At 39.1% G+C, this 14,055-nt stretch overlaps 2 protein-coding genes across 2 annotated transcripts; one reads left to right on the plus strand and one right to left on the minus strand.

The window, feature by feature from the left end:
• The first annotated feature begins 2,466 nt into the window (after positions 1-2,466).
• LOC145396993 (protein FAM200A-like) lies at positions 2,467-2,997 on the plus strand. Its single transcript, XM_080270219.1, has one exon. The coding sequence runs from the start codon at positions 2,467-2,469 to the stop codon at positions 2,995-2,997; it is 531 nt and encodes a 176-aa protein (XP_080126345.1).
• A 6,599-nt stretch (positions 2,998-9,596) lies between these two features.
• Positions 9,597-13,700, minus strand: LOC145396994 (uncharacterized). Its single transcript, XM_080270220.1, has 4 exons — positions 13,449-13,700; positions 12,965-13,117; positions 11,350-11,493; positions 9,597-9,791 (listed from the first exon to the last, which is right to left on the minus strand). Exons 1-4 carry the CDS (start codon positions 13,698-13,700, stop codon positions 9,597-9,599), a joined length of 744 nt encoding a protein of 247 aa, XP_080126346.1.
• Between the last annotated feature and the right edge of the window lie 355 nt (positions 13,701-14,055).

The following is a 14,055-nucleotide window of genomic DNA, read 5'->3' on the forward strand; positions in this document are numbered from 1 at the left end:
ATATTAATGTCCATGAATATACCTCAACCAAATGTGAATTTATCTTCATGCAAAGTAGTACAAGATGGTTAAGCCAAGCAGTATGTAACGCAAAGAAAGTCTCTGGGATGTAAAATATTCTAAATATTTGTTCACAGGTAACCTGTGCAGCTGGATAAGCACTGGAGCTGGAGCTGGAGCAATCAGAATACTATGTATTTCCATAAGAAAACAAACCCTGCATTCACATCTCAGTCAGGGTGTGACACAGAAACTACGAAAAAATATATAAATTACCAATCTTGATAAAGTTTGTCACTACTGCACTCCTGAAGTTATATGTAGTGTATATTCATCAGTCTTACTGAAATGAAGAATATGATAGGCTAATGTTTTAGATAAGAAAACAAAGAAAACTAACTTTTCACACGATTAGAAAAGTGCAGACTCTACCAACGTACTAATGGTAATGTGCTGCTGGACAGCCTGTGCCATAGCACAGAAACGATGGCTACAGTTACTACACTGAGGTGATATTTGTCAAAGTTTACTTTAATTTTATGGTATGCTTACCACATCAATGTTTGCTTAAAACAAAAGCTCATTATACCGTGAGCTGAGAAGTACATAATCGGTGAAAGAAACAATAAATGTATGTTTGTGGAGTAATACTCTACTAAATATTATTAGTGGATCATCATACAGCATCCCCCAGAAAATCAAAGTATTGCTTTCTTGATGGTGCCTAAGCAACGACCCTTTTGCCAGATGATCTTTTACGGCGACTCCTGTACTTACGTTTTCATTGGCGGCTGAAATTTTTTTGTTTCACGTAGCCAGATTGTGTTTGGGGACAGAAACCAGGGGGTACAATTCGGGCTTCGAATCCCCAACTCCAGCCTGGACCACAGAAATACACCTATAGTGATTGTCTGCTGGGGGTTGGGGAATACGATTCGCATAACATCCGTTAGAGCAAAGGTTTTTAACCTGGGGGACGCGAACCCGGGGGGAAAAGTAGGAATTTCTCTAATTACACTGGTTTACAAAAAAAAAAAAAAAAAAAAAAAATCTGAGGCAAGCATGTGAACAGGTGTTTTTGACTAATTTTGATATGCTTAATTCAAATTTCTAAACAGTTTTGCTCTATCACATTTAGTTTTTTTGCTTTCACATATCCCGTTTTTTTTATTGTAATGCATATATTTATAATATAATGAGTTTATTTCATATATTAAAATGGCATATTACAGAACGAAACAAATCAGACACAGAACACTGACAGAACCAAATATTACTATTACTTGGACAGAATATACATCATAGTACTACAGACAGTCAGAAGTGAGTTTGGACGATCTGGTATACTTTGCCTCCTGGATGTCGTGCAGGAGCATCCAGCAGAAGTCCCCCATCATGCTGGGGTTCCACTTGCCTTGGTAATTGCTCTCCATCTCAGTAGTATCTTGGTGGAACCTTTCCCCATGTTCATCATGTACTGCACCTAGGTTCTGGGAGAAGAAGTTGAGGTGGGAATGGAGAAAGTGAATCTTGAGAGACATTTGAGACCTCATATCCTTCTTAATAGGCCTGCAACAACTTCTCGGCACGCTCTTGGTAATCTAGTGCCTGTGTGTTACCATGGAAGCCATGGCAGTCTGACTTAAATGCTTCCCATGCTCTCGGTTCCTTCAAGGTGAGCTTCTCCGCGAATACCTCATCCCTCAGCACCTCCCAGATCTGAAGTCCGACGAAGATGCCCTCCTTGAGCTTAGCAGAAATGAGAGCTAGAAACAGAGTTCACAGGTATTGGAAGGCAGTGTCATCCTTGTCCATGGCCTTCACAAAATTCTTCATAAGGCCAACCTTGATATGAAAAGGGGGAAGAAGCACTTTGTTCATGTCCACCACATGATTTTCTTGGATACTGTTTCCCAGGCACGAAAGTGCTCCTAGACCCCCAGTAAGCTACTGGTGTTCCCAGCCACACAATGCACATGTTTGACCTTGTTGTGGTGCGGCGTTTTAAACTAAGTTCCAAGAAAATAGGATGGTAAATGGATTTCTGGAGAATATTTTGGGTCTAGGCCTATATGTATACATGTCTGTACATGTATACATGTATATCTCAAAAACTAGAGGTGATGGGTGAAAACGATTTTCGAATCTGAAATCAGCACCCCAAAATTACGTTAGAACACTTAATTTCATGCTTGCCTAAAATTTTTGGTAAACCAGTCTTATAGTTGTAATTCTCTTAACAAGAGGGTGACCATTATCAGGATGGTTATGAAAAATACAAAACATGCTTGGACGGCTTTATGAACTACGAGAAGCAGTAATATTTCTAGATTCACAGCAGAAGGCAGATCTCCATGACAGTTCCAGTCTGAAGGCTTTCTGCTATCTCTAGCTTACCTGGTGGACATCTTCGAAGCACTGAATGCAATCATCCTTAAACTACAAGAGAAAAACATCAATATCATCATGTACCACGACATCATTCAACTCTTCATGGCCAAACTGGATCTCCGGAAATGTCGAATTCAGGATGGAAATACAGGCAGTTTTAGTAACTTGGATTCTGCTCTCATTCACAATTACCTTGATTTTGAGTTAACACAAAAACAAATAATCACTCATCTGACTGACTTGAAAGCAGAATTCTTCAGATACTTCCCAGATATAGATAAGAAGCATGAAGCTTGGAAATTCATAAAGAACCCATGTCAATGTAAGGTAGGTGATGCTTCGGATGAAGTGCAAGAGGAGTTTCTTGAGTTAAAGTTCAACTCCTCAGCTGAGGAAGACTTCAAAGAACTGGATCTAGAGACGTTGTGGGTCAAGTACCTTACTGTTTACCTTCTGATCTCAGATCAAGCTCTTCGGATTCTGACAACGTTTGGATCCACATATCTTTGTGCAGCTGCAATTTCCGTGCTCGTTGCTGTCAAGACCAAGTACAGAAACTGGCTGAACGTTGAAGGGGACTTACGTTGTGTACCCTCTGGCATTTGATCACGCATTCAAGATCTGGTAGGTAAGAAGCAGTGTCAAGTATCTTATTAAATTAGTAAGAAAGTAACTTCATTAAATATGCTGGGTATATTGTTTCCACAGGATTCATGCTCAATAAAAAGACTAAAAACACCCTTTTTTCAGTTTTTCCTTATAATCAGGGAAGGGAGTTTTGTCAGTTTGGTTGAAGATGCGAGGGGGGCGTGGAGGGAAGGACCAGCTACTAGAGGAGGTGTGGTAGTAAAAAGGTCAAGAACCACTGCGTTAGCCCCTTCAGATGTCAGTGGGTCATTTTTGGTGCAACCATGGGCTTGCATGCTGCAAAGTGGGTCAAACATAAGCAAGTGTTCCCCATTGTCCTACCGAGGTAATGCCTGCTTTAATGGTACTCCCTGTGAACTCTCTGCTAAACCTCTGAAGTAGAATATTACTGCTTGAGAGGGAACCAGATGGCTCGTTTTTGGAGTGGGGAGTGATAGTGTCATCAGACAACCTGATTATATGATGCTGTATCAGATAGGGTGAGTAAGAGGGCTTTGCAGATAGGTGGGAAAGCTCAGTAAAAGTGCGAGAGGCCCATAATCTACCCTCGTTTTTGCTTTCTCAACTACCGATACCTAGATTGGGGATGAGTTTGTTTATTCTCCTAGAGTCGTGTTGACCCCTTCAGTCCAAGTAATAATTTAAAGATTATTCTTGCTACGATTTAGCTAGGGAAAGAATTTGTTTAGATAAGAGCAATGTACGTTTCATTTACTCCTTTCTTGCTAGTGGACAACCCTGTCCTGCATGGAATAATGGAGATAACAGTAGACATCGTTTTGACTGAAGTGGTTAAATGTGGAGGTAGAGACTTGTTATACCGTCCTGTTCACTGATTCCCTTTCTTCGTTCTGTACCCCATTTCTTCCTTATCTATATTTCTTATACTTTTTCACTACAGTGCTAAAAAAAGGACACAACTGCCCTCAGTCACACCGCAGCACTAAGAGCCATAATAATAATGAGGCGTGTAGAATCACAACATCGTAAGCACCACTTTTAACCCGAGATGTCCCGTTGACGTATGGATACGTTGCAACATTTTGCATTTGCCAGTCCCGACGACGTACTGGTACATTGCGCAATTTCAAGGTTCATAATTTGCACAATTTTCAATTTTCGCGCATGATATTTCGTACATATATACGGGACGCCTTCCTCTATTCCTCTACAAGATGCCAAGCATGGACAATGCCTTACACCGCATAACCTCCTCCCCCCCGCATGCCATTGTCTCGGCAATTCACCTGTTACCAGTGACCTGGCCAATAAAGACATTCAGGGCCAGAGTGATTCCCCAATCGATGACAATGTGGAGGACAAAGTTTACATAGCATTAGAGGAAGAAACAGTCAGAAATGATGATCAGGTAATATGGCAAAAAAAGGTCCGGTATGGTGATGAGTTAGTGAGTGAAGCAATGCTTATAATGCCTATATTACTGTTTGAAAACCAGTATACTCTCGTACTACATATAAATTCGTACAAAGTAAATAAATAAATATTGTTTATGAGTGGTGTGAAATAGTTATCCTCCCATGGAACTCGTTTTCTTTGGTGCTAGCCTGTTAGAAAACCCAGTAAGGTAAGGAGGTACTGCTACCTGGATCGAGTATTTTAAACCTCAGGTGAGCGATTTCTCTATGAATTTTCGAAGTTTCTCACCAAAAGCGGAGGTTTTAGCCAAAAAAAAAAAAAAAATGAAAATACCTCGGGATTGGGGGATGTCGGAGGTGCGAAATAGCTCGGGACGTGACGGATTAAAAAACGAGAAAATGCCACCTGAAGTTTCTGATGTGTCACAACATAACCACTAAAGGTACTGAAGTGGTTCTTGTTTTTTTAAAGAGATATATCCCTTAGATGTTTTTACAGTCAGTTTCATTACATTCTGCAACTGTGCACCTGCACAGGTGCAACGGAAGTATGTATAGGTTAGCTGCAATAAGTTTAAAGGCATCAACATATTACTATAACAGCACTGAAAATTTTTCATAACACACTGAGCCAGCACACTGTTGAAGGAAAACAATGGAGATTACTTATGTGGCGCCCTGCATAAGCTTTGACAATATTATTATTATTATTTTAATAATATTGTATTTTTTCTAGTGATTATGCAAAATAACGTGCTGAGAAAAATATAATATTTTATTAACATACTAGTTTTATCTTTTTTCTCAGTCACAATAACATTAATATGAATGGAAAATAATAAGTAACCCCTTTTTCATGAACACTGATTTTAATACTCACCATTATAAACTTTTCCTCCACTCATGGCTAGCAACAGTCATCTTTTCCATCCAGCCTGAAACTCTCCATTTTGGGATTGAACAGATCACACGTGGTGCATGTGTCAACCATTACAGGTGAAAATCCCATGTTAAATTCTGTTTTAAACACGTGAGTGTTAAAACTGGCAGTGGCTTTTGCAACACCAGGGAACTTTGTCATCATAAAATCAAGGTACAACCTGTACAGAGCCTACATGATGAGCTCTGTGGAAAGGTTCTTCCGGTGACGGGATTTTGCTCGTGAATGATTTCCAGTGTTACAACCAGCATACTCCTTCCCTGTGTCACACAAATCCTTAATTTTGTGTACTTTCCACTCACTCACATTAAGATTTCTTTTTCTAACAGTGGAGGCCAGGCTTCTCTCTCCTCATCCCTAGAAGTCTTCTGCATGCTCAGTATCACTCATGGTACATAATAAGCACTACAACATTCGCAAAACATGCAAAAAATGGAGCACGTGTTGCAAAAACGTAGCCTCCATTAAACCTGCATAAACATTTAGCAACGCTACCCATGCTTCGTATAAGCTGTTCCCTGATTGGCTGACAGCAGGCAGTATTCCCACTTTCACTTAGTAAATGCAGTCTAGAAGGTATAAGCGCCCGACTCCTATTGGCTGAACCACCATTGGCTGGCTGTGGGGGTGTGTCGGACTTGTGCTATTGTGATTGGCTGGAAGTTTCCCATGTGGGCTATGTTTTGGTGATTCTAGCAATCCATCCAGGGAGAGTCTGACAGCAACAAGAACCAGGGTTCTATACACTTCGTATAAGAAAAACGACCCTATTGCTGGGATCACATAATAGTAAATCCATCATGACAAGACAGGGCAGGGTTTGGGAAGTTGCCTGGTAACACTAACTCCATTTCACCTGCGGCGGCGCTAACAATGTTGTGATTCTAGACGCCTCTAATAATAATAATAATAATAATCATCATCATAATAATCAAATAAGAATAAAAAGGTTGGTTGGAGAGGAGGACTTGTTATGACTGTCATAACAGGAACGCTACTACTCCCTGTGTAGTTATTTTCCCTCCGCCAACGAGGTTATGTTTTTACAGGCGTTGGTTTGTTTGTCTGTTTTTTTTTTTCTCTCTCTCTGTTTGTTAGCAAGTTCACTCAAATAGTTGTGAACAGATTCTACTGAAATTTTGTGGAAGAGTGGGCCATGGACCAAGGAAGAAATGATTAAATTTGGGAGTGGATCCGGACCCAGAGCCTGAGTATCCCGTACAGTATCTCCAAAAGTTCTCAATGAATTTCAATAAAATTTTGTGGAAAGGTGGGCCATGGACCAAGAAAGAATTGACTAAATTTTGGGGGGGATCTGGATCCTACATCCACGGATCCGCATCCGGATCCAGATCCTTTTTAATGGCAAAGGCATTGGCGGAGGCATGCGCTCTCCGAGCGCTTTCTAGTTTTCCATGTTGTCACAATTCACATGAGTCTTCATTGAGACCAGTCCGGCAACGTCCTTTTGAAATTATTTATTATTGTTTCCAGGCAATTTTATTCAAATAAATAAGGATACACAGAAGAGCTATAGTTAACCGCTCAGTTCTAAGTCTGGATGTAGCAAGATTAATATTATATAGAACACATCAAAGCAGTGACTGAGATAAGTGTTGAAATATCTGAGCACATGGTTGATGGATTGGAAGAAACGTATTATTTTACTAAACTGCAGTGTTAATCTCAAGATTAATTGGTTATTGTTCAATGAAACATATCTGATTTTCGGTTGCCTATTGATTTGCCTATAGCTGTGATCCTTTGCCAGAGAAAAATATCAGTTCAAATGACGAAGACTGAACACACACGAAATTCCAGTGTAAGACATCAATCCCTTCATTACGATTACTTCTTACTTTTATTTGCTGGTACCAGATGATTACATTCTGTTTAGAAGTTAAACCCTCAGGTTCAGATTGTCATCCCTAAGCTGAATAAAATCGTTTAAGGACAACAACAATAAAATGAACAATGCGCTATGGCACTGAAGAATAAACCTGAATATACATAACGTGATTCAAGCTGCTGATAAGTATCATGGTAATAAAGAGGGTATTAACGGTTGTATTTGGCAGAAGAGCACAGTGAGGTCACCAAGTAAGATGAGGCTGGCAAAGAGGTAGCAGAGGACCAGGATGTCAAAGTCTCCCTGCATGTGGTCAGTGTTTTTTGTCACCACATTATTCTAGTGTGCTTGTTCTAACCTGTCGAAGATCCATAAGCATTATCAGCTCAGGACACCGCGAAAACAGATTAAAGGGTTTGTTTGACTAGGTTCGGTTTGTTTTCATCTGACAAAGATTCACAACGGTTTTCGACTTAGTTATTGGCCAAGTGTAGCCAGAGTGGAAGACAAATCTGACTAGCAAACAATGAGACTGATTCCTACCTTACAATTAAGACTTATAGAATATAATGCTACCACGACTTAGTACTTGAATAGTTGGAGTGATCCAGACCCAATAGATGATTCAAATCTTGTATAATAAGCTCAGAGATTCTCTCCTACGTTAATAATCAAAGCTCATCGAAAAACACGATTTAGTATCTGAGTTGTGCAGTGGCCTAGTTCTGTCGGACAGATACCAACGGACTAAAGTGTCGTTGCTCTCAACACCTTCCCCGTCTCTTGCCCACTTACATATTTTTACCTTACTACTATTTTCAAATTAATTGATTCAGCTGCGAGAACTCACTAGTAGTCAAGGTGTTTGTGAGTGATATATCTAATTTCTCCAGTTATTTTTATTCTTTCTATTTCCCGAAGACTTCTCTAGATGAATATTTCCAGCTTAGGTGGGACTTTTCGAAATAGTGTGGGCAAAAATAGGCTACATTAATACCTTTAACAGGAGAGGACTCTACTGAGCTGCACAAAATTGTCTGTACACAGCAAGGAATAAAACTGGAATACGATGTCTTGCTCAATAATTACTTTAGTACTTCACCGTCATGCAGTGCTTTGTTTGATTCCACACTTGTGTTCTGGTATCCTTCTAGTGCATCCAGTGTCTTCATCACCTCTCTTTAATTTATTCTCCATATCATGGTATCATCTTCCTTAACCCTTAAGAGACGGGTGTCAGCATATGCAGTCCAAGAGTACAGTCTTCACGGAGTTTTCAGCATCATGTTTCTGCAGTATATTTCAGACCTTCAGTGCGATGATGTATTTTCCATTTCATTTTTGCTGCAACCAGATAATCTGTGCTAACCCTAGACATGTAACTTTTTTAGTGTTACACTACAGGTAACCCAGGGTCCATTGGACCCCCCAATGTAAAAAATATATGTATGTTTGTTGTACTGAAATATCCTTTGGTATATGTGCAGTTTCATCTATCTTGTTTCATTTAACCCTGAAAGGCAGAATATTTAAAGCAAAAAAATAATATACATTTAAAAATTGAAAATAGACAAAAGACAATATTTTTTTTAAGCTGGTTTGCTGCATATTTATAAGGTGAAATTTTCTTTTCTTTGACCCTCCTTTTAGACTATGGGTAAAACTTTGTTAAAAAAAAAAAAAAAAAAAAGGAGAAACAGGGCAAATGAAACACTTGCAAATGAGATAGTAAAATAGGGTATTGTTTCTTTTTACGTAAAATTAAAATGAAATATATTTTACATAATTCTTATACAATTTGTAGGTTCCATACAGGTTCATAGATTTATCACAACATATTTAGAACTTAGATATGAAGTTTGTGAAAAAGTTTAACAAAAGAGAATCTGTTTACAATAAGGAAAAATGACCAATTATTTGGGTAAAAATAAATAAATTCACATTCTGTGTACGTAGTCCTGGGCACAAGTACATCTAAATACAATTTGTAACATATTTTCCAGAATAACACACACTTTTGCTAACATTAACAGGCTTATCCCTGGAAAGGTTACCATTTTTTACACCACAGGTAGCTGGGGTCCAATGGACCCCAGTGTCTCTCAAGTGCCAAATCAGTGCCAGGTACAGGAATGACCCCATCACCTCCTTAATCTACCTAACTAGTCACGAAGGTAGAAGGAGGGTCAGGTCCCGCGAGTTTTATATATAATGACTAGGGTCAAATAGACCCTGGGTTACCTGTTTAGGGTTAATATAAAATGGATCAGTGATAGATCTGAGGTTCATTAAGCATATATTTAAACCAAAGTCGAAAAGTTCCCCCAAGCTTGACTAAAGTCGTCAGAGACAACAAGAGCACATTTCAAAAAACGTCATCGGATGGATGCTGTTAATTTCTCGTGTTTCTTTCTTCCCAGCGCCCAACAGTCAGTTCAGCAAGAAAGAGGAGGATAGTGGAGAGGTAACAGATGGTTAGGATATAGAAGACTCCCTGCATGTGGTCAATGCTTAGTGCCATCACCCTACCTCTGTCACTGGTCTCTTCCTTTCTCTCCGTTGTTTGTCCCTGTGGCTTCCTCCGATTCTGTTGGTCCAGTGGATAGTGTTAAAAAAAAAAAAACATGCTTAATACTGAATATAATGACCACGAACGATATTTTAACTAAGCTCGCTGTTACCTACTTCAGTGTAGTGATGATTGAAAGCAAAAGAATACTTGTACAACCCAAATGTTTTATATTGCCTCTCTTTTGCCACATGATTTCCTTTACCAAAGCAAGTATGGAACATCAATAATCACGCGGTGGTGATTATATCTGAGGAATATCCTGTTACAATTTATATACTATATATATATATATATATATATATATATATATATATATATATATATATATATATATATATATATATGTGTGTGTGTGTGTGTGTGTGTGTGTGTGTGTGTATGTGTGTGTTATAAATAACTCGACTTGATAACTGTGGAAGTAAAAGTTGTTTGATGGAAAAGTGACAACGGTGTGTTGAAGTCATATATCCATATGGATGTAATGGCTATGGTGTTTTTTTTTTTTTTTGGGGGGGGGAGAATATTATGCTGCAAAAATGTGGAACTAAGAAGGATAAACCTAGGGAGAATGTGGAAGGAGTGAAGGAGATAATAAATTATATAGATCTGACCATCTGGGAAGGTAACATAGTGTTTTGAGCAGAGAAACGGGACAGAAGACCTCATATATATATATATATATATATATATATATATATATATATATATATATATATATATATATATATATATATATATATATATATATATATATATATATAATCCGTTTGAGTATCCACTGCAGGACCGGCCTATCCCGACCGAAGTCGTGACGATACAGCCAGTGTATCTCTACCAAGTGGCTTAGGCTGTCTGGTAGAGATTGTATGTAGGGTGAGAAATGCTTGTAAGTGTAACTGTAGAGTTCGAGTGGCTTTGGATGTGTGTGTAGTCAGTGAACCAAGTGTAATCAGCACGCGCAAGCCGACTGGGTGCAGGCATACTTTATAGTAAGCGACACTGGTTCAACCACAGCATCCCTTGTGTCCGCCAATGCAGTACGTGGCCGGGTGAACACTCCCAAAGTTTATTACCCTGGCTGGGCGCGAACCCTGGCTCACCTGTGTACGAAACGCACACTATATCACTGTACACAGAGGCTCCATATATATATATATATATATATATATATATATATATATATATATATATATATATATATATATATATGAGGTCTTCGGTTCCGTATACCATTGATAGAGTGATAGCTAGCTAGCTAGCTTGATAGACAGATAGACAGAGAGATAGACAGATTGACAAATACAGACAAATAAAGAAAGATTGTGCTAGATGTATATGAGACTAGCACAGTGGCTATAACCAGAGAGTAGGGAAGTCAGATGATTCAAGCTGGGTACAGAGAACTACATTGGTGTTGTGCAATCATACTTTTAACGGCTACTTTAACTTCAGAATTTTTATAGGTAAATCAGGAGGATATTAAAAAAATAATTGGAGCTCCAATTAGTGGCCTAATTCCGCTAAGCATTTCAGAGAGAGAGAGAGAGAGAGAGAGAGAGAGAGAGAGAGATACCTGCGTTGCAATTCGGGTAGATTCTTCGAACCAGTAAGACACTAGGCCACTTTCAGCAATTCTGGTAACCACTTCATCAATCCTTGGCTTCAGTGGCGAATAACTTTGTAACGCCACCGATACACTGAAGGGCCACGCACATTCCTGTATTCGAGATTATAATTTTAAGCAGAATAGTTTTACAGTTGGTCTTTATAAGCAATATAGTTGGTTTGTTATTGCTTTCTCCGTTTTTTCTTAACAACTTCATCTTGATGACTCATTTTCAATTTAGTTCCTACTATTTACAAACAGTTCAATTCAGTGGGGCCACTTATAGTGAAGGAGTTAAAGAGGGTCACATCTAACATATCCATTTCTAAACTTACATTCCGAGCTGAGTACAGTCGTCTGGAAGTAACAGTAATAAACTGCAAAATACGGCATCGTCTTCGCGAGGTTAATTACCCATTAATTAAAATCTGATAACGACAGCCAACAGTGAAATACAGCTCCATAATCCTATCCCTGCTCCTTATATAGGATTCAGAAATCTTAGCAGGAAAATGGGCAGATATGAGGTGTCAACAGGTTGCTTTATGAAATGGCACACAGTGTGAGCCATAAAAGTTCTCGATTCCATCAGATATACTGAACCAGCCTCTACAAGGTCCCTGTGCAACAGACCCACTCCTATATTTGTCAAGAGTTTTGACTCAACTAGTACTTAAATTGATGCTTGAATCCTTTGGTTATCCTATTAGTTTTCACAGCTGGAGTTGTGACATCGTGCAGAAGGAGATGTTATCTCAATATTCCTTTCCCTGCCCAACCGCCGCAACTCACGTATATAACATCCTAATCTTCATGACTCCCTATACTGACGCTTCAGATTCGTGCCCAGGACTTTTATCCATACGTTGATGCCGGCCCTAGCATACCATACAGTTTTCATGCAGTCTGTATTTCGTATCAAGCACCAGCAACATTTTTATCCACTTCATTTCTCTTCCCTTCACTTGCACATTTAACTTTTCAGAGAATGTTAAAATATTTTATCATTTCAAGTACCTCTTCTGTTACATAAACTTTAACAGTCATGGTGCTCACAATACTTTTTCAGACATAACCACTCATAGAAATTCACAAAGCCACAAAAATCTTGGTAACTCTTTATTATCAGAGCATCATGGTCAGTCAGTTGATTTGAAAAACTATATACATACACACCTGCAAACAACAAATTATCTCCTCATAATGAACATCTCCCCCAGCGTTCCTTACACTAGGACCTCTTCCCAGTGTCCTTGCATATGCCTGTTAAACCATCCCGCCCATGAATAGATATACAGGTCTTAACATCAAATGCTTGTCCGCATTCTACATAGATTAGGGGGAGCCATAACACTATTTCTTCAAGAATTTGTTTCATGGTATTTCACGTTAATATTTTCCTTATATGTGGCTGATGCCGGGGCACGCTTATAGTAAAACGATACATAACAAGCACTAGATTATAAAGACCTAAAAACAAACGATTAGCTATGGAAGTCATGCTACAAGGTCACCTGAAGCAACAAGTATACGGCTTCCTGACTGGACCCAACTTTACTCTAAAACCAATCACCAGACGTACCTTCATAACACGTACAAATGGAGCTCTGTGTTCACTATTAATTTTTGCCATGGTATATTTGAGGTATTGACGGCTGGAAATGTATCCAGCTCTGCCGTCTGTCACCCAAGACTCCGGATCAGAAGAGAGTGATATGAAACGTTTAGACAGTTCCTGAAACATTGGGAAAACAATTGCTTCTTAATTTATGTAATGTTTCCTTACGGTTAAATCTTGACACCAAAATTCCATCATACATAATTTCTTATTGTTGCTACCAAATAATCGTTCTTTGAAGAGGAATTATATCTGACAAAGCAATGAACAGAATCCAGTTTCATTAACCCTTCTTGCAATGAATGTTTTCCAGTCCTAAAAAAAAAATTGTCTGATAGGAAAAATAAGCCAGTGAATAGAGGAGCGGTTGACAGCTGCAGTACTCAGTGTTAAAATGCATTAATTGCCATGAAATATAATGTACCTAATCGAACCATAATGCACTTACTTTCAGATATTTATTTACGGAGTGATCCATGAGGCTACCGAAAAGGGGCCCTAGTCCAACTATACCGAGGTCTGAATCTTGAAACGCTTGGAAGGTATCAATAGTGCGAGGCTGGCGGGTGACGGTGAGGAAGGCGGTGAGGTTGGAACAGTAAGACACCTCCAGCACCATCCCGTACAGCCACAGGAAAACCACCATTACCCGGCTGGTGTTGGTGTTGGGCTCAGGTGCCACTGGCTCGCGGAGATGCATGGCAGTGACATGCAGGTAACTTGAGGTCAGAGACTCCAGGTAAGATGCCTTATGCAGGCTGGAACAGGTAATCAAGGGAGAAGAAGTTTGACATTAGCCAAAGTATTTGCATATATTTCGCCGTTTAATACCCTTTTTGATCTCAAGAATGCATTTTAAGAACTAATTCCTCAAATTACAAAGGAACATCGTCGTTTTGGTGGAATGCTATTGGGTCAGCTGGTTCTATAAGCTCGAACTCAGTGTATCATAGCTTCAGGACTCTTCACCATTGTTATTAGGGCGATCTTTCCTTGTAAATGTGCACACACATTAGGCCTGTGTAAAGAAAAAACATAATGATATTCAGGGTGAG

The sequence above is a fragment of the Coenobita brevimanus genome, chromosome 40 (assembly GCF_032717465.1).
Source record: "Coenobita brevimanus isolate Jiangsu-jjx chromosome 40, ASM3271746v2, whole genome shotgun sequence".
NCBI classification, from domain to species: Eukaryota; Metazoa; Arthropoda; class Malacostraca; order Decapoda; family Coenobitidae; genus Coenobita; species Coenobita brevimanus.